At 39.5% G+C, this 26,519-nt stretch overlaps 3 protein-coding genes and 1 long non-coding RNA gene across 9 annotated transcripts; 2 read left to right on the top strand and 2 right to left on the bottom strand.

Moving 5' to 3' along the window:
• The first annotated feature begins 262 nt into the window (after positions 1–262).
• On the top strand, positions 263–4,565 carry tmub2 (transmembrane and ubiquitin-like domain containing 2). The gene is made up of 3 exons (XM_059553368.1): positions 263–418; positions 2,031–2,561; positions 3,129–4,565. The coding sequence occupies exons 2-3, from the start codon at positions 2,047–2,049 to the stop codon at positions 3,514–3,516; spliced, it is 903 nt and encodes a 300-aa protein (XP_059409351.1). The 5' UTR covers positions 263–418; positions 2,031–2,046; the 3' UTR covers positions 3,517–4,565.
• Positions 4,566–4,616: 51 nt separating this feature from the next.
• atxn7l3a (ataxin 7 like 3a) lies at positions 4,617–15,630 on the bottom strand. Of its 3 annotated transcripts, none has more exons than XM_059553359.1 (13): positions 15,372–15,630; positions 14,644–14,735; positions 14,277–14,409; positions 13,250–13,421; positions 12,863–12,960; positions 12,719–12,741; positions 12,570–12,615; positions 12,411–12,448; positions 12,239–12,307; positions 11,788–11,831; positions 10,599–10,670; positions 6,248–6,384; positions 4,617–6,166 (listed from the first exon to the last, which is right to left on the bottom strand). In XM_059553359.1, exons 2-13 carry the CDS (start codon positions 14,692–14,694, stop codon positions 5,919–5,921), a joined length of 1,131 nt encoding a protein of 376 aa, XP_059409342.1. In that variant the 5' UTR covers positions 14,695–14,735; positions 15,372–15,630; the 3' UTR covers positions 4,617–5,918. The 3 variants fall into 3 exon arrangements, with proteins under 3 accessions (XP_059409342.1, XP_059409337.1, XP_059409348.1); XM_059553354.1 differs by having other exon boundaries at positions 14,644–14,765; positions 15,375–15,630; XM_059553365.1 differs by lacking the exon at positions 10,599–10,670 and having other exon boundaries at positions 14,644–14,765; positions 15,375–15,630.
• Positions 15,631–17,144: 1,514 nt separating this feature from the next.
• On the bottom strand, positions 17,145–26,154 carry ubtf (upstream binding transcription factor). Of its 4 annotated transcripts, XM_059553333.1 has the most exons (22): positions 25,472–25,615; positions 25,022–25,121; positions 23,430–23,480; positions 22,914–23,086; positions 22,646–22,729; positions 22,396–22,551; positions 22,015–22,079; positions 21,805–21,928; positions 21,603–21,713; positions 21,386–21,519; positions 20,838–20,979; positions 20,662–20,703; positions 20,446–20,559; positions 20,166–20,321; positions 19,922–20,068; positions 19,427–19,537; positions 19,256–19,344; positions 18,928–19,117; positions 18,802–18,849; positions 18,493–18,558; positions 18,248–18,373; positions 17,145–18,034 (listed from the first exon to the last, which is right to left on the bottom strand). In XM_059553333.1, exons 3-22 carry the CDS (start codon positions 23,464–23,466, stop codon positions 17,927–17,929), a joined length of 2,223 nt encoding a protein of 740 aa, XP_059409316.1. In that variant the 5' UTR covers positions 23,467–23,480; positions 25,022–25,121; positions 25,472–25,615; the 3' UTR covers positions 17,145–17,926. The 4 variants fall into 4 exon arrangements, with proteins under 4 accessions (XP_059409316.1, XP_059409318.1, XP_059409322.1 ...); XM_059553335.1 differs by lacking the exons at positions 25,022–25,121; positions 25,472–25,615 and adding an exon at positions 25,928–26,154; XM_059553339.1 differs by lacking the exon at positions 25,022–25,121 and having other exon boundaries at positions 25,481–25,607.
• On the top strand, positions 25,612–26,379 carry LOC132143202 (uncharacterized). Its single transcript, XR_009434219.1, has 2 exons — positions 25,612–25,732; positions 25,880–26,379. It is a non-coding gene; the product is annotated as an uncharacterized LOC132143202 (long non-coding RNA).
• The last annotated feature ends 140 nt before the right edge of the window (positions 26,380–26,519 follow it).

The following is a 26,519-nucleotide window of genomic DNA, read 5'->3' as shown; positions in this document are numbered from 1 at the left end:
TTCTTGCGTCATTTTGAAATATAATTAAAATGTAGGGCCTCATACAACCATTTTTGTCCTTGAGTGTGGTTTTATTTATATAAATACATTTCTCTATATAATTTAGAGACATCTGACAATACAAACAAAAAACTTTTATTTTAATTTTTGATTGATGTTTTATTGTTATTATTATTATTATTATTATTATTATTAATTTATTAATTTATTTAAGACTGAAGAGAGAATGTGAGCGATTCAGAATTTTTGTTTCGCCAACCACGTGACCCTTCCTACTCTGACGGAGCGTCAGCTGTATGCGTGCGCGTGCGCGTGAGGTCGTACGTGTGTTTATTTATTTCTGATCCAAGCGTTTCGTCTTTCAGCCGGTGTAGGGATTAAAACAGCGTCGATCCAGAATGATCTGAAGTAAGAGAAGGTAAATGAGCTAAAATGTCTGTTTAAAGAACACATGTTCTGTTAAAACTTGCGAATCAAGGTCGCCCTTACATCGCCGCTAACGTTACATGATTAGGTTAGCTTCCTTCCCTTGCAGACAGACAAAACAAAGCAGATACTTTTTCATTAAATGTATATATTTTTTCTGTTCGGCATTTCGTCTAATTTGTGTCTTGTATCGACTGTAGATCATTCTAGGCCCTGCGGGTGACATTAAACGTGTAAAGATGAAGGTTTGTTCAAGATTTCAAGACTTGAGCGGAAATCGCGAGCGAACATCTAAAATGTACAAACTGTCTGATAATAGTGTATTATTAATGAACTAATATAAAACCTAGCTCACAGAGGAGAATTATAGTTTAAATGCAAGACATGTATATGTCACTCAGTACTTAATGTCATCGGGCTTATTTCCTAATGCAGCCTAGAAGTGTGTCACTTTGTGTTAGGTAACGAGTTGCGGGTCTTCAAACACACACACACACACACACACACACACACACACACACACACACACACACACACACACACACACACTCACACTCACACTCACACTCACTCACTCACTCACTCACTCAGACCAATGCTTTACGAGATGATCCCGCCAGACAGTTGATGCTTTCTAACAGTGTAACTCATAATTAAAGTCCAATAACATTCAATAACAACAAGTACCTAGTTTAGATGACAGATTCAAGCAGGTCACTAAAATTCAAATGACTTCTGAGCTTGATTTGCTTTTTAATGCACTTTTCTGGTCTTATTATGAGAGACTTATCAATAGATCCGTTGAGATACTATAAATAGTTTTTGATCTTTTGAATTAGTTTTCATTTTTCCATTTTCTTTTGAATTCCAGTTAAAGTTTTTGTAATTTTGTTGTGTCGTCATTGATTTTATTAGTTTCTGTTATGTCTAATAAGTCTGTTTTATGTATATTTTATTTCAAGAAACCATGTTTCTTTTCCCCTCCATCAGGTTTTACTTTTAATAAACCTTAATAACCCCTATTTCAGAGAAATGTCTCGCATCCAGAAATCAACTCTAAAACAACCTTCTTTTTGGTTGACATCACTGAGCCTCATTTATCCAATTGGATAATATTGACTACACTGCAGAAAAGACACAACTTGCTTAGAATTTGTAGATATTTTGATTAGAAACAAGACAAAAATTCTAATTCTAATTAAGAGGCATTTACTAGATAAGCTAAATGACACAAGATATTTAGTGTTGTTTCCAGGGGGGGAAACTAAATTAAGTGCATTTTGCTTAAAACAAGTACAATTATCTGCCAGTGGGGTAAATACAATATTAAAACGAGTACTTTACTCACCCCATTGGGAGATACTTTTACATATGCAATTAATTTAGTTCCCCCCCTGGAAACAAGACTAAATATCTGATGTAATTTTGTTCATCTAGAAAATGCATCTTAATTTTAGAATTTGTAGATATTTTGACTAGAAACAAGACAAGAAAAGCCCTTTTTTTTTCTTCTTTTTGCAGTGAAATTTGTCACATGATTGAAGTAAAAAGGGTTATGAAGATGGTTAAGATTAACTTGATCGTTCTCTTTCTTGTCTGCGCAGGTGGAGAGGGGCTGGGATGGCGGTGTGTGCTCTTACTGTGCTTGACGGGCTCGGCGAGGAGGCCACGGCTTTGGGCGGCGTGGTCATCCTGTTCCTGGCCATGGTTTTTGCCTGGCTGTCTACCCACGTGGCCGACCGTGGAGATCACATTCTGGGGACCATTCTCACCGTGGGCGCCCATGCCTCCCTCATCGGCCTTGGGGGTCACGACAGCTACGCGAACCCCCCGCCCAGCTCAGAACCCAGTGAGCAGCAGGACGAAGAGCCCGCGGAGGAGGAGAAGCAGGAAGAGGGAGAGGCCCGGCCGGATGGGGGAGAGGATGTGCCTGGAGAGGAGCTGCTGGATATTCAGGGTGGGAGGAAGAAAGTGAGCTATGTCCAGGGTGATGAAGAAGAAGAGGGGAAGGAGGAAGCGACAGAAGACGAGGCAGAGGATGAGGCCGCCAGTATCACTGTGAGACTGAAGTTCCTGAATGACACGGAGGAGCTGGCAGTACTCAGACCACAGGACACTGTTGGACTGCTGAAAAGGTGAGACAAACACACACAAAATAATAAAGTTAACTCTCATAGAGGAATAGGACAAATCCCAAAAAGACTTTCTTTTAAAGTCTGATTTGAACTTAAGTTTCTGTTTAAACTTTAAACATAGGGGAGTTCTTATAAAATATCTAAAAACCCTTTATTATAGGGACCGGTTCTCACTATTAACTAGTTGCTTATTATTATCATGCTTAATTATTAACATATTGGCTGTTTATTAGTACTTATAAAGCACATATTCTACATCCCTAATCCTTCCCAGTACCTAAATGTAACCGCTACTTTATGTACTATTAATAAGCGACAAATTAGGAGTTTGAGGCAAAATGGTTTGTTAATGGCGAGAATTGGACCTTAAAGTGTGACCGTCTAAGCAGTTTATGCACCCAACTGTAAAAAAAGAAAAAAATCTAATTGCTTCAAATTGCCTTGGTATTTGTATTCAGAATACACATAGATTTTTATGTGTTTCTTCTAAAAGGACATGTTTGGGTTTAATTGCACACACAGCTCTGTTGTTTGTAAATGATTCCTCTCTCTGTGTCTCTCCATCAGTAAATACTTCTCTGGCCGTGAGCATCAGATTAAGCTCATCTACCAGGGTCAGCTGTTGCAGGACCCTCAGCGCTCTCTCCTGTCCCTCAACATCACCCACAACAGCGTCCTCCACTGTCACGTCTCTCAAGCCCAGGCTCTGCGTGAGGCGGCCGCAGAGGAGACCCCTCGAGCTGGGAGGGGCTCCATGCTCAGTGGGGGGCTGCGCTCGGCCGGCCTGGCTCTCAGCACTGGAAGCCTGGTGATCCCCGTGTTCGTGGTGCTGCTCGCCGTCATCTGGTACTTCCGAATCAACTACCGCCAGCTGTTCACTGCTCCGGCCACCATCTCTTTGGTTGGGGTCACGGTCTTCTTCAGCTTCCTCATCTTTGGCATGCACAGTCGATGAGAAGACGAATGAACAGCGGAATGAAGCCGTATTAGGGAAGAAGGAAAACGAAATGATAGGACTTGAAAGTAATCAATCAGTGATAGCCGAGAAAGTTCTCAGGGAGCCCTCGAGGGTTCTGGTGCCATTCAGATGACTGAAGTTGTGTGTGTGAGGAGATGTGTGCTAGTGCTTTCAGCTTCATTTGTGAGCAGCACAAAGTAACACTGCTATGTCATTTAGCTTTTGGGGGGAAAAACATAGCTTTATAATTGTTTTAGCTCATCCTAAAGTGTAGCTTCTCTGTAAAGTGAAGGAAGGATCCCACATCTGACTGGGCTTTTCATTTAGAGGAATCGCAATTTGTGTCGACTGATTGGGTTTTATCAATTCTGTTCTTCACTGGTAATAGCACCACTATCTTCCATAGTAGCAAAAAATGTCTTATGTTCAGATCTCAGTACACAAATAACAGATGTGACGTGCTAGTTAGCTGATATTTTGAGACATCAGTTTACTCAAACGCGTTTTTGATGTTTGTGATTGAAGGATTTATTTTTTTTCTTTTGCCAGTGTCACTGAAATCTGTATTTATTTCACACTTATTTCTACATAACAGTCTGGTTTAGCATGTCTGCTGCGAGTTACAGCTCATAGTAATCATTTAGGACATGAGTTTTATACATGATGAAGATTTTACATGCAAACATACTGGAGTATTCTAAAGAGATTGCTGAAAACTCACTGCATTCATAGGCATTTCAAATGTGACGCCGATAACAAAGCAAATATTTTTTTTTCTCCTGTGTAAAGTCTGTATATAAGCAATGTATTTACTGTAGATAAATCAAAACGGGTGTAGAGGAACCTTAATGCTCTCTGACAAGTTTGATGGTTCTTGTATGAATGGGTCACTTTTCTCAGAATTGTCAGCAATATTTACATGTTATGGGGAAACTAGTCTTAACTTCTCATTCTTGCTATAACAGGCAACTAGCACCTCATTAATTAAAATGCTTTTTGTTTTTGCTTTGATGCAGTAATTCAGAATAAAATTGCTCATCTTTGAATTTTTTTGTTCTGATCCACACACAAACACACAGAATGAGTGTTAGAACATCGAATCCTGAGAAATGTTTATTTAGACTATTACAGAGCTACTACAGTTCACTGAGAGCCAGAGCAATAACTGAGCATCATAGAAGAAACATCCACCCACAGCAATGGTATATCCTAAGTTGTACCATGGTTTTTTTTTCTTTCTCCATCATGCAGACATTTGAATTCACATTCAGAGAAACTCTCAGATCATTTAAACTTTCAGCAACAAAGTTCACAAATGACAGCTCAATGAGTTTTTTTTACTGAAAAGACAGACAAAAAGGCGCCTATAAGGGCTGGATTTTATCCATTTAAGTGCATCTTCAATTGCTATTTTCATTTCAGATTTTTTTTAACCAAACATATTTTATACAAAGCAAGCTGACATCAAACATAAGTGCTGTAAGGCTCACTGAACTCTTCAGCCATTTAAACTTTGTATTCAGAGAAAATGCATATGTAACAGATCAAGGAGTCAAAAAGCCATGATTTAATAATAATAATAAAAAAAAATACATTGACTAAATAAATAAGAGTATCAGACAAGAAATATTAGCCATGACGAAAAAAAGAATATTAACTTCAAAAGAGACACAAAAGGCAAAAGATTGTGTATCCACAGATTTGGCAAAAAGCTGTCACTGGCACTATCTAACTAACTATGCAAGTCCATTATTTAGCAGAGCGTATGAATAGCAGTTTTGCTTGCAGAAAGCAGCTGAGAAGAGATCAACAGGTTGCAGTAACATTAGGGAGACGATATGAAAGAGAGATACCCTTTAAAACCAGTAGAAGACATTGCACAGATGAACCTACAGTATAACAAGAGCCACCAGGGAACAACATTTTTGCAACATCCCATTCACATTCATACAATCTGTCCAACATTCACCATGCACACCATGTCACATTTTCAGAGCCACTGTAAACCATATCTCATGTGTACACACACACACACACACACACACACACACACACACACACACGAGTACGCAGTAACACAATGACAGTGAGCTGCATAGTAAAATAAAAACAAATGCTTGCTCCAGCTCACATCCAGATAAAAAAATATATTAAAAAGAAAATAATCACAAAAACACTCACTTTTCACTGTGCAACTCTGTGCCGTAACAAATGAACTCTCTTGTGCCCCAGATGCAAATTTCTGAAATGGTCCCCAGATATTTTCTCTCTTACACACATTCAACAGAGAGTTTGTCTCATCTGGTTCATAAACCTTGAAATGGTGGAGACCGGAGATCACATAAGAACTCATCAAAGTTATGATCACAAACTCTGTTTGTAAATATGTTGCATGTTCCTCAGTTCAGGTCATCGTAGATGCTAGGAATAGGGGGAACGGGCAGTTTTGGTCGCTTTTTCCGACTGGACAGGCCCAGTGGGTTCTGGGAGCTACTGCTCCCGCTCCCACTGCCTACTACTCTCTCTCGGTCTCCTCTCTCTCGTTCCTGCCCTTTGTCCCGCTCTCCTCCACCTCCAGTGGTAGTCAGAGTCAGTGTACTGGGCTTTTTCTTTTTCTTAGGTCTCTTAGACTCAGAGTTATTGGTGCCTGAAAACGAGACGATGAATAAGTGGAAAAAAAAACATGGACAGAGTGTGTCGTTTTTAAAATCGTTCATGAAAAACTCACTGGCTTTTGAAGATGCAGAGTCTGATGGCGAGATATCAGAGGAGCCGTCCCACTGGAGGCGAGACATGATTAGCTGGCCATCAGGGGCATCATAGCCGTCGTTTTCCAGCATTGTTTCAGAGTCGGGTAGCGTCGACCTATCAAACAGAAAGCAAGATAGGACTACATATAGACATGCTGAATAAGCACACATTTAACAAAGACCTCAGTTTAAAGAAACAATCAATGGATTTTAAACCAAAGTGATATTTGCAGATGAGCTGCCACAGTTTCTTTCGTCACCCTTTATTTTACAGGTTAATATGGCACATTGAGTTTTCATCAAGCATTATTAAAATCTTGAAGCCCAAGAACTTCTTTTACTTTTTTTTTTTACTTGCTCTGGATAACTGCATCTGAAAAGTGCCTTAAATGTAAATTAGTCTACAAAAGCTTTGAAAAAAAGTTTGTTAACATCACTTAAAATATTAGCAAACATGAATTAATGCACAAAACATTCGCAATACATTTTTTACATCAACTTTTGTTAATTTTAGTTCATAAAAATACAGTTGTTCATTGTTCATGTTGGGTCTGGAATACATTATATGACTATTAATTGCTTAACAGATTTTTATACCAATCAAATTTAAATGCACTAAACATTTGCCAACATAGAAATGGTTACAGAGAAAAACTTGGCATCATCTCCTTAAAGGGATAGTTCACCCAAAAAGTTTTATTCTGTCACTAATTACCCACCTTCATGTTGTTCCAAACCCGTAAACCTCTTCAGCAAACAAATTGAGATATGTTTGATGAATACTGAGAGCTCTCTGTCCCTCCCATAGACAGCAATGTAATTACCTCGATCAAGGCTCAGACACATAGAAAGGACATCGGTAAAATAATCCATGTGAGATAAGGGGTTCAACCGTAATTTTACGAAGCTATTAGATTACTTTTTTTTTTGTGAAAAAAAAAAAAAATTATTACGACTTTATTCAGAAATTTGCCTCCTCCGTGTCACACTGGCACCATTTTGGAGAGTATCCACTGAATGTAAACAACGTATGCTGTTCTGTGTCAGCTGCTCCACGCGGTCTGAACGAAAACAACGTATCCACAGAACCGCACAAGCTGTTTACATTTAAGTAAAAAAAAACATTATTTTACATATGATGTACATTACTGTTTCTCTTCTATGCCCTGCTATTCTGAAACGCATTGATTTTTACAAAGCACATCATTCTGAAAAGCGAGGTGTATGCTGATTGGTCATAGCCAGTGAATTGTATATCCCTCAAGCATGTGAAGGAAATGTTACAGCCCTTAACATACTGTGATGCCGTGTCCCGGCGGGACAAGACTCAGTCCAGCTGCTCTGCTCGTGTACATCCCATCATCAGTTTTCTTTTAGCAGTTCAGTCAATGTACTGTTAGGAGTAACTTACAGTGGCCGAGAGAGCTCAACGCGCTGCAATTTAAGAAAACTCATGCATATTGAAAAAACACCAGCAAATTAAAAAAAAAAACATTTTTATCAGTTTGACAACACAAGTGTTGCAAATCCTCACAACACATGCATATACCGAAACGCGCTGCAAATCCTCACAACAAATAAATGCACAGACACTATTTAATTGAACAGAGATGACATCACTGAATTCAATGATGAACTGCCTTTAACTATCATTTTTGCATTATTGACACTGTTTTCCTAATGAATGTTGTTCAGTTGCTTTGACGCAATGTATTTTGTTTAAAGCGCTATATAAATAAAGGTGACTTTGACTTTGACAACACATGCATATACCGAAACGCGCTGCAAATCCTTCACAACACATGCATATACTGAAACGCGCTGCAAATCCTCACAACACATGCATATAACGAAACGCGCTGCAAATCCTCACAACACATGCATATACCGAAACGCACTGCAAATCCTCACAACACATGCATATAACGAAATGCGCTGCAAATCCTTCACAACACATGCATATACCGAAACGTGCTGCAAATCCGTCACAACACATGCATATACCGAAACGTGCTGCAAATCCGTCACAACACATGCATATAACGAAACGTGCTGCAAATCCTCACAACACATGCATATAACTAAACGCGCTGCAAATCCTCACAACACATGCATATACCGAAACGCGCTGCAAATCCTCACAACACATGCATATACCGAAACGCACAGCAAATCCTCACAACACATGCATATACCGAAACGCACTGCAAATCCTCACAGCACATGCATATACCGAAACGTGCTGCAAATCCTTCACAACACATGCATATAACGAAACGCGCTGCAAATCCTCACAACACATGCATATACCGAAATGCGCTGCAAATCCTTCACAACACATGCATATATCGAAACGTGCTGCAAATCCTCACAACACATGCATATACCGAAACGCACTGCAAATCCTTCACAACACATGCATATACCGAAACGCACTGCAAATCCTCACAACACATGCATATACCGAAACGTGCTGCAAATCCTTCACAACACATGCATATAACGAAACGCGCTGCAAATCCTCACAACACATGCATATACCGAAATGCGCTGCAAATCCTTCACAACACATGCATATACCGAAACGTGCTGCAAATCCTCACAACACATGCATATAACGAAACCTGCTGCAAATCCTTCACAACACATGCATATACCGAAACGTGCTGCAAATCCTTCACAACACATGCATATAACGAAACGCGCTGCAAATCCTTCACAACATGCATATAACGAAACGCGCTGCAAATCCTTCCCAACACATGCAAATTAAGAAACGCTGCAAATCCTCACAACACATGCATTAACAAAATGCGCTGCATATCCTCACAACACATGCAAATTAACAAACGTTTCAAACGATTCAGTTAAAAAGAACACTGCATAAACAATATCTGCATTTGTGACTGGAGAAACAACAAACGCTACTCTACACTGCTCAAAACTTGTGTATTAATCGTCATTGGAAATTATTTAAAAACGTACTTACATGCTGTGAGTCAGAAGCGCCAGACTTTCTGTTGGAACTGCCCAACTTTATAGAAACAGCCTTTGTGCCACAGACACATTGTATGCTACTGGTTCAGGAAACAGTCCTCATCCTCCATAAAATGAGCAGCACACATCTGTATATTAGGGTTGAACTGTCCCGGAACAGTGTTGTAAATACAACTTAACCACTGATTTCTAGTTGTGTCCTCTTTTGAAAGGCCAAACAAAGTAGTTTGGCTTTCACAACAAAACACAAAGCATCTCCACTGCATGGCAGCGGCGGCAATAGCAAGAATAAAAGTTACGCCTTCTTTCTTTGCCTGAACATTTGGGTGGCGTTATGCAAATCTTCCTACATCATGATGTAGACACATGTGGGGGCGTGTTTAAACAACCGGTTTTAGGAGGGCGTGGTTGACTGTACTTTTATAAAGAATATCTCTTTGGATTTGAGACTTTAGTCTTTGCAACTTTACAGGTCTTCTTTATGAACCAAGAGCTTGTAACACTCCAAAGAGAAAGGAAAAATTGTAATCGCATCATATGACCCCTTTAATTTGTGGTTTGAAGACGAACAAAGGTTTTACATGTTTGGAATGACATGAGGGTTAATAATTTTCATTTTTCACTAAACCTTTAAATCTGTTAAAGTTTAAAGGCATTCAGAACTCCACAAAATCAAACTGAATCCATTCTTGTTGCTAGGAAACACCTTTAAATGGAAAACAGTGATTTAAAAAATTGGCTCAAAATATTAAACATGTTTGATATGCACCGTCTGGGTGGAATCATGAAGTCTGCACACAATACACTGCATGATTTCCTGTGAAATTTGTTAGCTTTGGACTGCCCAAAATCTGCAGACTGACTGTGGCTTTCTCCAACTAATGTTGGCTCCTCCAGACTGCAGATTGTGAAAAAAATCTGGGAAAACATTGTGTAGTGTATTCCAGCCTTTAGTTCACAATGCATTAACCAATGTTAACAATAGATGCAAATTTTGACTTAAAAATGAGTATTAATAAATGTAACAACTAAGGTTAATAAATGCTTGTGTTGTTTATTACTAGTTTGTGAACAAATAAAACCTCATTGTAAAAAAGAAAAAAATCACAGTGGACTAAGCTGTACACTGACTCCAGATGGTGTGCCTCAAGTCTCAATACTAGGACCTATTAGTTTTTCACCTTTATGTTTGTGCAGCTGCTACAAATGATCACAAGCTTGATGAAAAGAGGTATATTATGAGAGAGAGATGAAAGGAGAGGAAAGCAGGTGGGTACACTAATTGTTTTCTGACAGAAAGAGGTCAGGGTTGGGAGAAGGGGTGAAACTCACGCGGACGGCCTAAGGAGGAAAACCCTGACTGCCCTCCTCTGTTCGTCCGTGTGCTGGGGACACCGCTGGGACCTGCCAGGACACAACGTGGCATTATGCACTGCACTAGAAACAATGACAGGCAAGAGACTGGGTGAACACTACCAGCAGAATTGGAAAGGGGGCTCTAGGGTCAGATATTAGCATTTAGGGAAAAGGGTTTCAGTGCTGGCTGATGTTCAAGAAGTCTCTTGCTCCGTAAAACAGGCAGTGCTTTAAAACAACCTATGACTGTCCAATTGGGAAATGATGATGCACTTTTATGTCCAATTAAAATGGAGACAGATTATTTCAATTTAATTTTTTTAACAAAAGTGAGGCCAAATGAAATGACACGGGAAAGAAAACTGAAAGGTGAACACCAATCAAAAATATGGGGTATATATGTAGTTGCCAGTTGTGTTCCGTAAAATCAGTCCCAACATAACATGATCATTTCCATTTACATGAATGAAAAAGATCATGCATTCACACATCACATGCACAATCAATCTTTGGCTCTTAAGCAGCAGCACCCACTAACACATACACATTCCTGACACTCAGTGAAACAGTGAAAAACTACATCCCTTTTGACTGTACCAGTTCACTGTACTTCTGATCACATGACAGACTTCGTTAGAGCAAAAGTTCAGTCAAAAATGAGCATTTTAATCACTTATTCATCTTCATGCTGTCAAATATATCATATTAGTGAATTTTTTTTAAACAATTACAACAGTATGCTCTTCATTTTTGTTATGAAAATATGTTCATACAGTAAGTGCCGAACAGTTCAAAAGCTACATCTCTACATCTAAATGTTCCTCAGTGCATGGTTATAAGTAGCCTTAACATAGAATAATAAAAAAATAAAAAGATGTTTAGGCCAGGCATAAAATGTGCAAAGCCCTTATATCTCCTAGACTGGTTTCACAGATGTTGCAGCTTTCAGTAAGTTTTTATTTCTCATAATATACGCCTGCTGTGGAAAAATACTTTACTTTGCTGGCAGGAAAGACCACAAACGTGATGACATTCAGTCAATAAGGTAATGGATACAAACTCTAAATGCCAGTGAGTGTACCACAGTGTGCATTTGTAAGAATAAATCACAGATGTTTATTTTCATGGTTTCCTGTTGGTTCACAAATATGGACTGAATTCTTACCGAGTACACATCTTCTTTGTGTGCTCTGATACGACCCCACATTGCTGCGGAAAGAGAGAGAGCATGTTAGCAAGAGGTAAACTCCAGTGCCTGAGAGATTGCATAATGCCAGTAACACTATTTAACGGCAAAAAAGCTGAAATGTAACTAAAATGATTGTTGACATTAATTTACCACTGAATGCATATACAATCATTTGAGGTGGTCATACACACACAAACAAAAAAACTTTATTCTAACACCACTACATCAGGAAAGGTCCTCCAGCTGGGATTCAAATTTGGGATACCCATAGTGCAACAGCACTGTGCACTGAAGATGAATTAAGTCTATATAATATTAAATTAAATCAAATGAGTATATGAGAATATAATATACTCTTAATAATAAATTCTTAATATAATAATATATTCTCTATGTATGAATATAATAATAATTTATAATAATTTACCGTAGTCAGTATGGAGCGCAGATCCTCAGGTCCCAAAGACTCGTAACTGATGCCAGAGCTGTAGTTATACTGCAAGAGTGAATGAGTGAGACAGAGAAACAACAATCGTAACTGATGTAAAAGAAAAAGCAAGAACCAGTGTTATACATAATAAAGTAATTAATCATCTCACCTTATATAAGTCTGGATTGACATTACTGCTGAGCTCTCCTGCAGAGCGACAACACACAAAAAGACTCACAAGACATTCAAGTGAAGCCTGCTCTCTGTCATGCAGTGAACTACCTTTAAACAACTCCTGAAAGCTAGATTCAGTCAGAACAAAACCCACCATTCTTGTGCTTCAGGGATTTGGATCTCCTGGGAGAGTTTGGATTCTAAAACAAACAGAGTTATTTTAAATATCATTTTCAATGTATTTTCATTTAGAATATTTGGCTTGCATTTTCCACAAGTTCATATCTGATAAAAGTTTTATACCTTTTCTGACTTTCTCTTCTTGGCTGTGAAAATAAGCGATTACACGTTATCATGAGTTATTAAAATCAGGCCTATAATATATAAAAGAGCAACATTTCGAGACAAATAGTGGTGAAGGAAGTAAGAGGAAAGAGATAAACTCACCTTTCTTTTCTGAACCGTAGGACCAGTCATTGTCATTGATATCATCATTGTCTTCCTGATCACTTTCTGACTTGCTTGTGTTGTTACTGCTGGCTATTCTGTAGAAACAGTAGAATGATCAATGCTTTGAAACGTCACTAGCATTTTCCCTCAGGGATCAATAAAATCTCTTTGTCTGGCAGAAAGTGCAATCTTTGGAAAATAACTGTTAGAAATGTGACACCCCCAACTCATTTTCCCACCAATACATGGCAATAGACTAAAACACTGAAGTAAAACAACAAAGTTCAGACATTAGGATGAGTAAATCATTTTAGTCAACTATTGCTTTAAGCATTCCCTTCACTGAATAATGAGCTCATTGGTGTGAGCTCACAGCCCGCTGACCTGCGGTTGGCTATTCGGCTGCTGTTGCGGCCCATGCCAAGACACTTCTCCAGATGAGGAGCGAAGCGAGAAGCTGCAATACTCCGGCTGCAGTTGGGACACACACACTCCTTATTCTTCCACTGGTTGTACACCTGCCCAAAGATGTCCACACCAGGCTGGTCCACTATTTCTACATCAGAGGGAACATAAGGTAGAGACACACAGGCTACTTTTACATGCACCCAAATAATCTGTTTGTAATCGGATTGACGGCTCAATCAGACTGAAAAACGTTCATATAAACAGCTTAATCAATCCGATTACGCTCGATCAGAATGAAATTTCGACCGGATTGAAGGGGGTGGTTTATTCCTCTTCTAACACGATTGAGCATGCATGTAAACACTCGATCGGATTGAACCACGAAACTGAAAGGACTGCGCATGTGCAATGACGCAGAAATAACGTAATGACGATATGACGCACAGAACAAGCGGCTCTTACTTTTGAATAAAGTGTTGTATAAATGTGTGTCCTGTCATTATAAAACTCTTTCACTCGGCAGCTGTGAAGTGAGCAGGACACCCTTGTTTTGGAGACTCATCCACAGGCAACACGGTTTGGGAGTGGGGAGGAGCTTTTTTTTTTTTTTTACGTGATAAATATGAGCAGCACAGCGGTTTATATGTACAAGTATATTTATCCATAAACTGGTAAATATTAAAACAAATAAAGAAACCGTGTAGGATAGTGATTATTATGTGCAATCAGTGAGAAACTCTATATTATGTCACTTTCACTTTCATTATTTGAGCAGTGTGCACGTCAAAAAATCTATTCCGATTTGTAGCTTGTGACATATAAACCCACACATCAACCTGATCACTTTATTTAGTGTTCATGTAAACACTACAATCAGATTCATCAATCGTAATGAATTCAGTCCGATTGAACCAAAAAGAGTTAATGTAAACGTAGCCACTGTAAAAGCATGCAACCCAGGCTTTGGAAAAATTGTAATTGTTTATTTTTATGACTGACTCACCAAAATCCTTCATACTCTCTTGGTCCATTTCATCCAGGAAGAAATAGCCCTGTTTGACCGCCCTGTGCACCTCAAAGCACAGCCCTAAACAGGCATCTTCCACTAGGTCCGAGTAAACGTCATGAGCCAGGGCCTACAACAACAGCAGAGAAATGTTAAACTTATCATCATGCATCTTATTTGTCTATGATACAGGCTAGTTATTGGACCTGAGAAAAAAGATAAAAAATGTTTTGCCATGTGGATTTTAGTGATGAGCATGCATCATACAATTCTTTCGTAAACACAAACTGTTCAAGAACAATAAAGCGGATATATACCGTTCTGTATGTTTCATATATTAAACTCATTATCTGCAACCCTTTACCTCTAGCTTGGTGTTATCCAGGCCTGACAGAGACATATCCTCCATTCTCATTTGCAGCAACTATTGTAGGAGAACTCTCATTGTCGACAATGCTGAAAGAGGCAGAATTTGGAAAAACACAAACACAAACAAAAGGCACATTACATCATAGTCATGTGTGACATCATAATATCATCATCCTACTACCTGAAGATAAAAGTATGCTTTTTCAACACAAAAAGAGAGATTCAGCATATCAAAATAATTAGAAAAACAACTGAAAATAATTTAAACAGCCGTTTATAACCACATTTGTTCATATTGTGAATTATGTTATCAACTCAATGTTTGTTCTTAAAACTCAAATACATTTTCTAGGCTATAAAAGGTCCATTTTATAACATGCGTTATGTTTATAAATTATGTCTCATGTTCGGCAAGCTGATACATAACGGGAATACTGTGAACATGGGCGGGACAAGCAATATAAACGATCTCCAGTAATTAATAACCCGTTTATATTTAAACCGAATAAAACGGTTGAAAGCACATTATGTCATTGTAAACACATCTGACAGGCACGACTGTGGCACAGCCCTGTCTTCTCTGTTATATTACTTTCCATGTGAGCGGGTTTGAGAAACACTGTTACAAAAACCACAGGAAAACGTGTCACAAAGTAGAAACTGACGCCGCCCGCAGAAAAGCATATTTTGTTGCGCTCTTGTTTAAATTGTATCTCTACTTACCAAGACTGAACGGGCCGGGTCTTGTCATTCACGGACCCGCTTCTCTCTTGATCAACGACCACATACAACAAACATCCTCAAAACGAATGTACAAATGAAAATAACGAGAATATTATGTAACAAAAATGATTAGATGCCTGGTTGAATAAGTCGTTTGAGTACAGATGATGTTTGGAAATAAAACAACGCTGCCATTTTGGCTCCGGTTAGACATCACTAGCCTATCACCGACCTGAGACGACACATCGATTGATCTGCCTCGAACTCTGTCCAATCTCGTATCACCATAAGTAAGTAAACCCAAACTGACGAATGATGAATATACGTATATACATGTGGCGACGCAGTCACAGAAATAAAACAATTACGTAAGTATTTAATTGCTAATAAAATATATATCAATTATGTACACCCACAAAGAGAACAAACACAAATTCTGTTTAAGAGAAGGTTTATTTGCTCAAATTGTAAATTGCAGGGAAAGAACATCTCTTGCTATAGAAAACGTCCAAATGTTTCAAATCTGTAGTACAAATGTATATATATATATATTTTGCCATTTCTACAAATAAACAAACATGGAAAGGAGTTAAAAAAAAAACTAAACCTTACCAAATTAAAAACATGTCCCTAATTGACAAACACAATCATTTTGGCTATAGCAGAATATTGCTTAGCCAACTGAAAATACAAAACGCAATAATGTTCACTCATTACAAAGCAAAAAAAAAAAAAAAAAAAAAAGAGAGAGAATGCTATATGTACAAATACCTTACAACAGCACTGAACCCAACCCAAATCTATTTGCGAGACTCAAAATCCTATAAAATATTAACAAATCTTGAAAGGTCCACAGGGTTTTTTTTTTATCCCGGCCCATCATTCAAATCATCTAGAATCAAATGATGTTTCTCAAACTGAAAGAACACAACTTTTTGCATGATACAGGCCTTAATTATTTCGGGTGCCTATAATAAAGGTCACATGTCTGGTACAGCAAATACACACACACAAAAAAAAATAAAAAAATAAAAAATATATAATAATAATAATTATACACTTGTCTTTATATGCAAATTACCAAGGCTCAACATTTTAGATAGAGGGAAAAATCACTTACATTGCCCCGATTAAATTGAGGGCTGCATAAAAATACTGAGTAAAAGGTGGTAGCTCAGCAGAGGACGCTGGGTTGTGGGTTTAACTACATTTAGTTGCCACTTCAGGCCAGAGCATTGGAATGAGAGAATATACCAGTCACCCTCAAAACTGCTCATATATATATATATATATATATATATATATATATATATATATATATATAGACGAACGCATAACAAATAACGGTACCCCTCTCTTAAATAAAACATCTCCATTACATTCCTTGAGCTGGTGCGTGAAAGACCTGTGAAGTGGTTGACGTTATGGGCGAATGAGTGAAATGCAGAAAGAGGAATACTGAAAAAAAACAAACACACAGGGCTTGTGAGCAAGGGACTCCATCATAAGTGCACTGAATTGTGGGGTAACTCACATCCATGCATATTTAAAACATACCGTTTTTAAAAAGAAAATCAGTTCTTTGGAGCACCAAATAAAACAGTGGTTGGAAAGAGAAACTAAAAGTCAGCTTCAAACAATACATAACCATTATTAACAAACAAGAGAAAAATATGTTGGTGCCCTATCCACAAAAAAAAACAAGACAAGCATATTTCTGCAAGAACATTGCTTGCGTTGCCAAACAATTAACTGATAAACTAGTCCTCCTCGTTATGTAACATCAGTCGGTTTTATTATCTGAATGAACAGCAAACTCAAACCAGTCACGGGCAGCATTCCTAAAACAGGACAAAAATAAATAGTCCATTTTCACCATTCACCCCTCATCAGGAGCAGGTAAAGGCAGCACACAAATGCCTGCTGAACAAGAACCGCGTGCGAGACCAGCGGGGGCCATGTGGCCACATTCAAAATGGCTTCATTGTTCCTGAAAATACCACAATGTTTTGAACCGAAAAAGCAAAGACAAACACCAAAGCGAAAATGGAGGGAGCTGAGAAGGGAGAGGAAGAACAGGAGAGGTACAGACAGAAGAAAAGAAAGCAAACATTCTTCAGAGTGCAATTATTTGGTCCCCTGTACCTCCCGAAATAATCTGTGGAACTAAGAGACTCTTTGGCTCATTTACGGAAAAGAAAATGGCACCTGGTGCTCTCTATGTCCTCTAAAACAAACACAGGGCGCCTAATAACACTTCACAGCTACTACAAGCCAACAGCAGAGCACTGCACCCTTTCTTCAGTGTTGGGAGGAATTTAGACCATACATCCTCGTACACGTTGCCTAAAATGCCTTAAAACCTGCCGAGCCAATTCATCGAGGGAGTTACAAATAAAAGCAGAAGTGCAGGGGAGAACAGAACAGAATAAAAGAGTGTGTGAGAGGTGTGACAGCGGGGTGAGCCTCTCCTGTGGTGAGAAGAGCTCAGTGCAGAGCAGGCTCAGACCCCCGGCTCATGGCTCAGTTCACAGCATGTCTGGCAGTCTGTGAGCTCAGTCCGAGTCTGAGCCCGATGAATCGTCAGAGCTGGAAGCGCTGCTGCTGCTTTCTGATTTATTCTCTTTATCCTCAACCTCTTCATCTTCAAGGTCTTCGTCATTCTGGAAGGGAATTTGGAAAGATGATCTTTCATTCAGAGTATGGTTTATTGTTAAAAATTCCCTATGGAGAAAATTAATAGTATTTTTCTGGAACCCAATTGCTGCTCTCCATATTTCTAATCAATGACAAAACCAATATTGCAATATCAAAGGCTGATCCTATATCATATACATGCTAAAAGAGCAACGTGACCAGCACACTATGAATCTTACATCATCATCATCATCGTCGTCGTCGTCATCATCGCTGTCATCATCGGAGGATGATCCGTCATCAGATTCCTTCTCTTCTTCATCATCATCATCATCATCATCATCGTCGTCATCCGCTTCCTCTACCTTTGGACAAGGACACAGTTGATACAGAACAATCAATCAGTAGGCCTACAAGCTGCTAGAAATGTACACCGTGACCGATAAACGCAGAGTGATTTAAGACTATGCATGATCAAACTCACCAATTGTTTGGCCTTGGGTTTCGCTTTCGCAGCGGTGCCACCTGGTTTTGATGTGCTCCTCCGTTTCTGCAGGACAAATTTTAGGAAAAAACACATGAAACGGACAAAACTGTAGGCAGGGACTGTTACAGAAGAGAAATTTACTGAAATTAAACATTTCATTGTTTTATTTCTTAAGTTATTTTAAATATAAAATATAAACACCGATTTGAGAAACAAAACAAAACAAAAAACCCTTCAGGTATATAATTCAAGTCTACTTTGACAAGTTAGACTACAATACCGAGTAGATCTAAATTTATGACTCACCAGAGAATTATATTCTTTATAAACAGCTCTCTCTTGTGATGATAACTTCTGTGAATGGGAAAAATATGATTTTAGATCTTTATATTAAGCTATCTGTGCTAGTTAAATAAGAGTAAAGCTACATACCGCAAGCCAGTCCTCGAGGAGCACTTTGTACTGCCTCTGTTTCTCTTCTGCTAGTCTTTTGTAACGGTCCTTCTCTTTCTGAGGGAGCGCCTGCCAGCGGCCTCCGATTTCCCCCATGCGCTCTTTCATGGGAAGATGATTCAGCTCGCCGTTTGACAGCATCTCCTGAGAGAACTTCTGATAACCGTTCCTGAAGACACAGGTGAAGAGGCCATGAACAAAAACAGTGGGATGGGAAGACAAGTGAGCTGCCTCAAACACACCAACAGCTTTTTCCTTGTAGAGGTTTAAGACTTGTAGATAACCAACACACACAGAACAAACTTACGAGGGTGGTTTCTTAGGTTCACCCTCAAATTTCATTTTCTTCCCAGGGGTGAAGACTGGGGCAGGAGATCGCATCTCGCTCAGCTCCCTCTGCACAACACAGAAGAATAAACAGAGTATGAAATCTGGCACACATCGAGATGTAGAAATGTTTGGATCTGTCTGGACTCACTTCATATCTCTTCTGGTCCTCTGCTGCCTTCTTGATCCACATGAGCTTCTCTTTCTTCTCCATGGTGTTCCAGGTGGCCTCCATGGCTTTTTGAGCTTTCACTCGATCATTCTGAGAAAGCAAAGAAGAGGGAGAGATCAGTGGATAATCTATTACTTGATAATAAATTATTTTCATATAGTGCTGGGTGGTATAACAGGATATATTGGCGTAAAAACGGTTATATTCTTTTTCGCACAGCTTTTAATACCTGCTTCATGTTGTCTATTCAGTTTTTGAGAGCAGTGACAGAAAACTGACAATAAAGATGTTACAAAAGATTTCTATTTCAAATTACTTCTGTTCATGTTACGGTTTTTACTGCATTTGTGAGCAAATGAATGCTACTCTGGTGGGAATAAGAAACTTCTAGTCAAAAACATTAAAAAAATAATAAATAAAAATAGACCGACCCAAGCTCTTTCCACCGAATTTCTTGCAATTATGATTCCATACCTTGAATCGGGCAAGATAGTCTCCGATAACGCTTTGTTGCCAGATGTCCTGAGCCGTTTTGGGTGTTTCTGGTAGTTTCCCTTTGTCCTCTTTGCTCTGTTTTTCAGACTCTGCCTTCAGCATCATCTCCAGGTTTTTATACTTCTCCTACAAGAACGATCACAGAAGTTGAACACAACTGAATTGGCTAATACAGTAACAGAAGGACCTTAACATCTCTGGGTCACTAAAGTATCATGATTACCTTCTTCTTGTCAGTAAGATCATTCCACATGCGGGCCAGTAGTCTGGTGAGCTCCATGTCAGAAAGATCAGGCCTTTCCTGTTGAAGTTTTGGGCGCTTCTCCTCAGAGAAAATAAACATGGCAGACACAGGAGGCTTGGGCTTCTCTGCACTGGACTGTTGGGATAAAAAATAAAATAAAAGAGGAAAGGTGAATTAAAGAAGTTAAGTTTTAGTGACTAAAGCTCACTTAAATACTAATTCTTTACTTTACCCAAAAATGACTGACAGCTGAACTGACCTTTGCTTGTGAGCTCTTCTTTTTGGAAGCGGGACTACTGCCTCCACCTCCTCTTTTAAAGCTGCCCATCTTCTGTTCTGACAGGATTCTCTGCTGTTCCTCCTCGGAGATGCTCTGGGATTCACAGACAACATGTTTAAAATGTAGACCTAACAGAAAATGGTGCAAAACAATGCACAGAGAGCCAAGAGTCTGTTGTTATAAAAGTGTACTTACTAATAAGTAACGATTCATCTCAACTTCATATTCTTTCTTTCTCTGTGTAGAGCAGAAGAAAATAATAAGGAACGGGATGGACAAACTTTCATATGCATCCATGTTGGTTTGTTTACGTTAATAATTATGTTACAAACAGAAGGAAGGATACAAATTAAAAGCAATGTGTTCCATACCTGCTCACAGCGCTTTTGGTAGGAATCTTTGTCACTCTGTTTGGTGAGTTTCCAGCGCTGGCTGCACATGACCATACGCTCTGTACTGGGAACGTCTTTCATACTGGACATCAGCTCAGCACAGAACATAGAGTAACCATTACTGAAAGAGAGATGATGAAAAACATCACTTACCATATATAAATTTAAAAAAAAAACACGCTTTTACTGTTGCGAAAACTATTTAAAAAAGAATAATATTCAATTGGTTTTGGTTGAAGTGCAACATTTACAATTTTAAATATGAAAATTACTGAAATGGAATTAAAACTAAATATAAATGTATAAATAAAACCATGACAATAGCACATAAAAATGACTATTACTTAAAATAAATGAATATTAGATTATAAATGGATTAAATTAAAAACATTAATAATACTTAACTAATATTGACAAGAGAAATAGATACAAAACCAACGCAAAGATTTCTAGGTCTAATTTTACTCCCCAAAAAAGAAATCATATTTGGCAGAAAGAATACAAAACTTCTTATCAGGTGAACTTACGAAGGCGGTTTGTCTGGCCGCCCATCAAACTTGTCCTTGAGATGTCGCTCTGCTTTGGTCAGAGTGGATTTGACGATGTTCTCCTCCGTCATGTTCATCTCCGGGTGCTGCTGGATATACTCGCGCATCTTCTCCTAAACAAGGACGAGAAAGAGGAGAAGTTACAAAGAAGCCGCTACTACGGGAAAATATGCCACGTCAAATGCAAACGTTTTACCTCATACAGTTTCTTCTGCTCCAAAGACTTTGTGATCCACTTTATCCTCTTCTTGTCTGAGAGCTGTGGCCACTGCTTGCCAATACAGTCCTTGATGTCTTTGGTAGTCGCCTTGAGGTTAAAACAGAAGTGTTTTACGGTCTTCATGTATATGAAGAAGCCAGCATCATTGTTTATGAGTGCGAGTGTGTGTAGAGCGTACATCTGGGTGTGCTTTGAGAAAGGCCTTCTTCTCGTGGCAGTACCACAGCTGCTGGGGCGTCTTGGGCTTCTCTGGACCATTGGACTTCTTGTTAACATTCTCTAGAAGGTCTGGATGATCGTGCCTATTAAGAAACACAAACAAACTCTTTAAGAAAAGCCAGGATTTAACAAGGTAAATGTGATGCTAAAGTGTCAGTTAGTCACTTACTTAAACTTCATCATGCTGAGCATGAAAGTCTCCTTTTCTCTGAGAAAGTCTTTCACATATTTGTCCTGTTGACAAAAGGTTCCGTCAAAACAATGCCTGCTTTGTTGACTGATCTAGAAACAATAGTACCACTCAAAACAATAGGGGATCCAGACCAAATAGAAAAATGTGCTTCTTTTCAAAAAAAAAAAAAAAAAAGAGCAGCCACAAATCTGAAATCCACTAAACACCTGATGAATCCTAAACCTTTAGCAAATAGACCATTACAGTATCATTTCCCATTTGCTTAAATCCATATCAATTCATCTTTTATAGTGGTTCTTAAAAAAATGTTACAGACTGCGTTTAAGTGAGGTTTCTTTTTCATTTTATTGCACTCACTTTTTTACGCTCTGGGAGCTCCTTGTATTTTTTGGACAGGATTTTTGTGAGATCTAGGTTGCTCATCTCTGGATGTAGTTTAGCGTACTTGGCACGCTTCTCCATAAAGAAACGGAAATACGGTGTCAGCGGCTTTTTGGGGAAGTCTGGGTGTTTCTGCGGAGGGGACAAAGACACAAAGTTAGTATTTGCTAAAAAACACTATCATTTTAACCCAAGCTTTCAGCACGGAGCCCTTAAGATCATCTACCTTCAGCTTCTTTCCTTTGTACGGATTTTTGACGTAGTCCTGTGCATCTACGATCAGCTCAGTAAGGGTGCGGAATTTGCGAATCTGAATGAGGAACAGGAATCTTAATGTGATAACTGCATAATCATTGTCCTATGGCTTGTCACATACAAATGTTTTTTTTAAATCAAATTTTCAAATCCTAGTATCTACTGATCAACAACTAACATTTTTGATTGAAGCTTTTCGTCAGTACAATTGAAACCCTACAGGTTACTGACTAGCCTACCTCACGTGAAACTTCCTGCCATTTCTGTTTGCACATCTCCCCAGAATAAGAGTTGAAAGCCACTTTCTCCCAATCCAAATGGGACTCGGACGTCTTGTACTTTGACAGATCTTTTTCTGGCAGGTTCACCTTCATGCATTCCAACAGCTTCAACAGGTCATCCTGCTCCCAAACTGTAAGAAAAACATTATGGCAAAAAAGATTTCTGAGATCCAATGCACACACCTTCACGCAAATTAAGAAAAACGTACACGTTTTAACACAAAGGTTAAACAGGTTCACATGCAGTGGGAAAAATGGTTTATGCCAAGAGCAATTTGTTTTACAAGGTGATTATTGCCAGGAGTATGAACCCATTTTTTCAAAGCAACTTACTTTGCATGCATGGTATACATTTGATCAGAAAATGCATCCCCTGGGAATCAACCCAATGATTTTGGCATTGCTCTACTGCTTGAACCATCAATTCAACAGATATTTAGAAAACCACTGATCTAAACGATTCATGTTTCTTACCGGGTTCTTTAGCAGTGGGGTCCATTTCTCCATTCATTGTCTGGATTCACGCTATATAAAAAATAAAAATAAAAAATAAAAATAGAGGCTTAAATAAGGCTTTCCATTTTATATTAAGGACTACAAAAATCCTGAAAATCATGCTTTCGTGGCTTTAAAACTATAATAGTTTATTTTCAGTAACTATAAATTAAATATTAATTATTTTGCGTCAAATGACTCAAACGTGTTTATATTGTGAAAATTATTTTTTATTCCCCTGACGTAAAAGTGATACGTGAAGAATGGAACTGAGCTCCAGCCCGACACATAATGTTTGATGTTCATTACACCGCCCCTAAGCGTTTACGCTCCATGATGAGACAGAGCCCATTGCTTGTGACGGCTTCAAATCTCAAATAACTCTGCAGTCGACACCAGCAAGAGCAGCCAATCCGTCTAATCTTCCATTTTGTCTACACTACTAAGACCTGCAGCGGCTTCTCCTGCTTCCTGCGCGCTTCTCGAGGCGAAACTGGAGCATATTTTCGGCGGACGAGTGGATACTGGGAGGTACTACAGGAGGAGGAAGCAGCGTCTGGGGCGATAGGCAGGCGGCTGCCTGTAGACGGACCAGCTGACCACGGATCGGGATCTGCTTTCGGTCTGCGTCGAGAGCGAGGGGGAAACACAGCCAGGGATCATCATGAGTGACTGCTACAGCATGCAGCACCAGAGTCTGCCTCCAAACCGACGGGGCGCGGGGCTCTGCTTCCGCCACGGACGCGTTCTGGGTCGCCAGCTTTGATGCATAGCGACTGTTTTAAAATGTTTGAGTATGGAGGGTTAGTCACAATCGGGTGTCTTTTAGCGGAAGAGTGCGCCGACTGAATTAGTCACAAAATGGCACGACTCTTTTTCCAGGGCGAGGCGCTGAATGTGTCATGGCGGCGCGTGAGCCAGCAGAGTCCAGCTTTAAAATAGACCCTGGCTGAAGGGCATTTTTACCACCACCATGAAATGTTACTAAATAAAGTGGGTGGCATGATAATCAGACCCCGTTTGAGAAGAATAGAGCGTTACTACGATAGAAATGCTCAGAAAATCTATTTTGTATATTTTAAGCGCATTTATGAACAAAAGAATTGAACAAAAGAATCTAATTTAGAGTAAAAAGCTCTGCTAGTGTTTAAGTATTTGTGTTTAAGTGTTTAAGGGTCCATTTTAAAATGTTTAAACTTAAGAACGTTTCCATATCGAAAAACTCATTAAATAATATGATTGTTGAGGTTTAAAGTTTAAAGTTACGCTTTACTGATTTAATTATAAACTCGACAACATTGTGTCCACGCGTGGAAGTGCTACAAATGATAGCCTCGGAGATGTCTGAGAATGCGTTTAATGATGATAATTTTTTTTTACATTGTTAAACCGAGCTATGACTTGACCTACACCGGAGCTAGTCGGCTATAACTAGCACTGAATCCCCCTAAAGCCCTGGTGAAAGCTGAACCGACAGTCGTTAAAAATAACCCTAAAACGCGGCTAAAATCAAAAGATAAAGGGATAAAAGATAAAAAGAGTTTGTAAGCGGCGTCCTTTGGTCCTCTTACCGTGAAGAAATCCGGTGGTTTACCCCGATTTCGAGTGGCGAGGAATGCGGGGTGAGAGGACTGTTTTTATGCAGCCGTATGGCAGCAGGGTCTTCAAAGGCTTGAAAACTAAAATGGAAGAAATATACGATTAATTTCACCGAATTACGCGGTGGTTGAAACACGGTTATGAAAAGCAAGATCCACTCGTTTAGAAATGAATCATGCTGGTCTCTAAACGTGTCATTTAGCTCCAAGTCACAATGGAAAAACGCAACAGCCGAGACAGAGGACGCTTCACTGGCGTGACGACTGTTCTAGAGCCGCCATACTCGCCTCCATGCGCTGCTGCCGCGAGCCTAATTCACCTCCTCCACCGAGAGAAAGACGAGCGTGAACGGCTCAAAACTCACCCGATTCGCTCCTCAAACACCGATAACACACAAAAAACTGTCAAATGTGATCGCAAACTTTGCTTACACTGCAAGCGCAAGCGAAAACAAGCACACACGGTGAGATAACCGAGCTCCCCGATGGCGAACCAGAGACGGCTGGTTCTTCCCTTCACTCATGGAGTCCTGACTCGGAAATGAAGGCGACCGCGAGGGCTCCAAACACGACAAGGCGCGCATAAAAATGAGGTTAGCGGTTCCTGGAGTTGTATTCGAAAATTAAACTGTGGTAGATAAACGGATGATGTTTTTTCCCCGAGTCACAGGACGGGAAATTCGGGTAAGGCGACCTCGGAATGTACCGTGCCTTGCACCAAGTCAACGCGATTTTAAACGAGGCGGCTTTACGAAAACAAAGCGCACCAGTGTTCTTAAGTCAAAATGTTTAGAATTTTTGCGTTGGATCTAAGTTCTTTTTTCCCCCAAGGTTTGTTTACCCGACGGTTTGTAGGATGAGGCGCTGGTTAGCTCTTACCTGTCGCTGCTTGTGTGTGGAACTGGTGGTGGAACAAGGGGAGGGTTGAATGTTAGCCAGCACTGCGCCGCCGGTCCAGGGCACGGGCGCTCCAGTCCCCGCAGAGCTGAGAGACTTCCCCCCGCCTCCATCTCTCTCGCTCTCCTTCCAGTCAGCGCGCAGCTCTCTCGATCCGCTCATTTCTCTTTCCAGAGAGACATCCGCATTTTCAATCTCTCCGCTGCTATAGCCGCTCGCATCACGAATGGGTCGCCTGGGTCTTGCTTCCATTTGGATTTTAAACTCGGCGCTCTCAAACTTGCATGCGCATGTAGCCTCTCGGGCTTGTTTTGAACACATTTTGTGTAGCCGTGATGACCATATGAAGTTTTAATAAATAGTGAATTTAATTGAATATGTTCCAGAGTGATTTCTGTTTTGATGTATGCTTTTTAAATAAAGAAAGAAAAGCAGTTTTCTTGAATTCACTCAAACTCTCCACGTGCATGCATGATGTTAGAAGTGAGCTACTGTTGTGTACTTTAAACATCTTTTTGGTATATTCAGTCTGACAGCTACATCTTTTTGTCTCGTTAAATAATTAAACTCCACC

Source organism: Carassius carassius, chromosome 1 (genome assembly GCF_963082965.1).
Source record: "Carassius carassius chromosome 1, fCarCar2.1, whole genome shotgun sequence".
Classification (NCBI taxonomy): domain Eukaryota; kingdom Metazoa; phylum Chordata; class Actinopteri; order Cypriniformes; family Cyprinidae; genus Carassius; species Carassius carassius.
The sequence above is the reverse complement of the archived record's forward strand: the minus strand, read 5'-3'. Positions and strand labels throughout refer to the sequence as shown.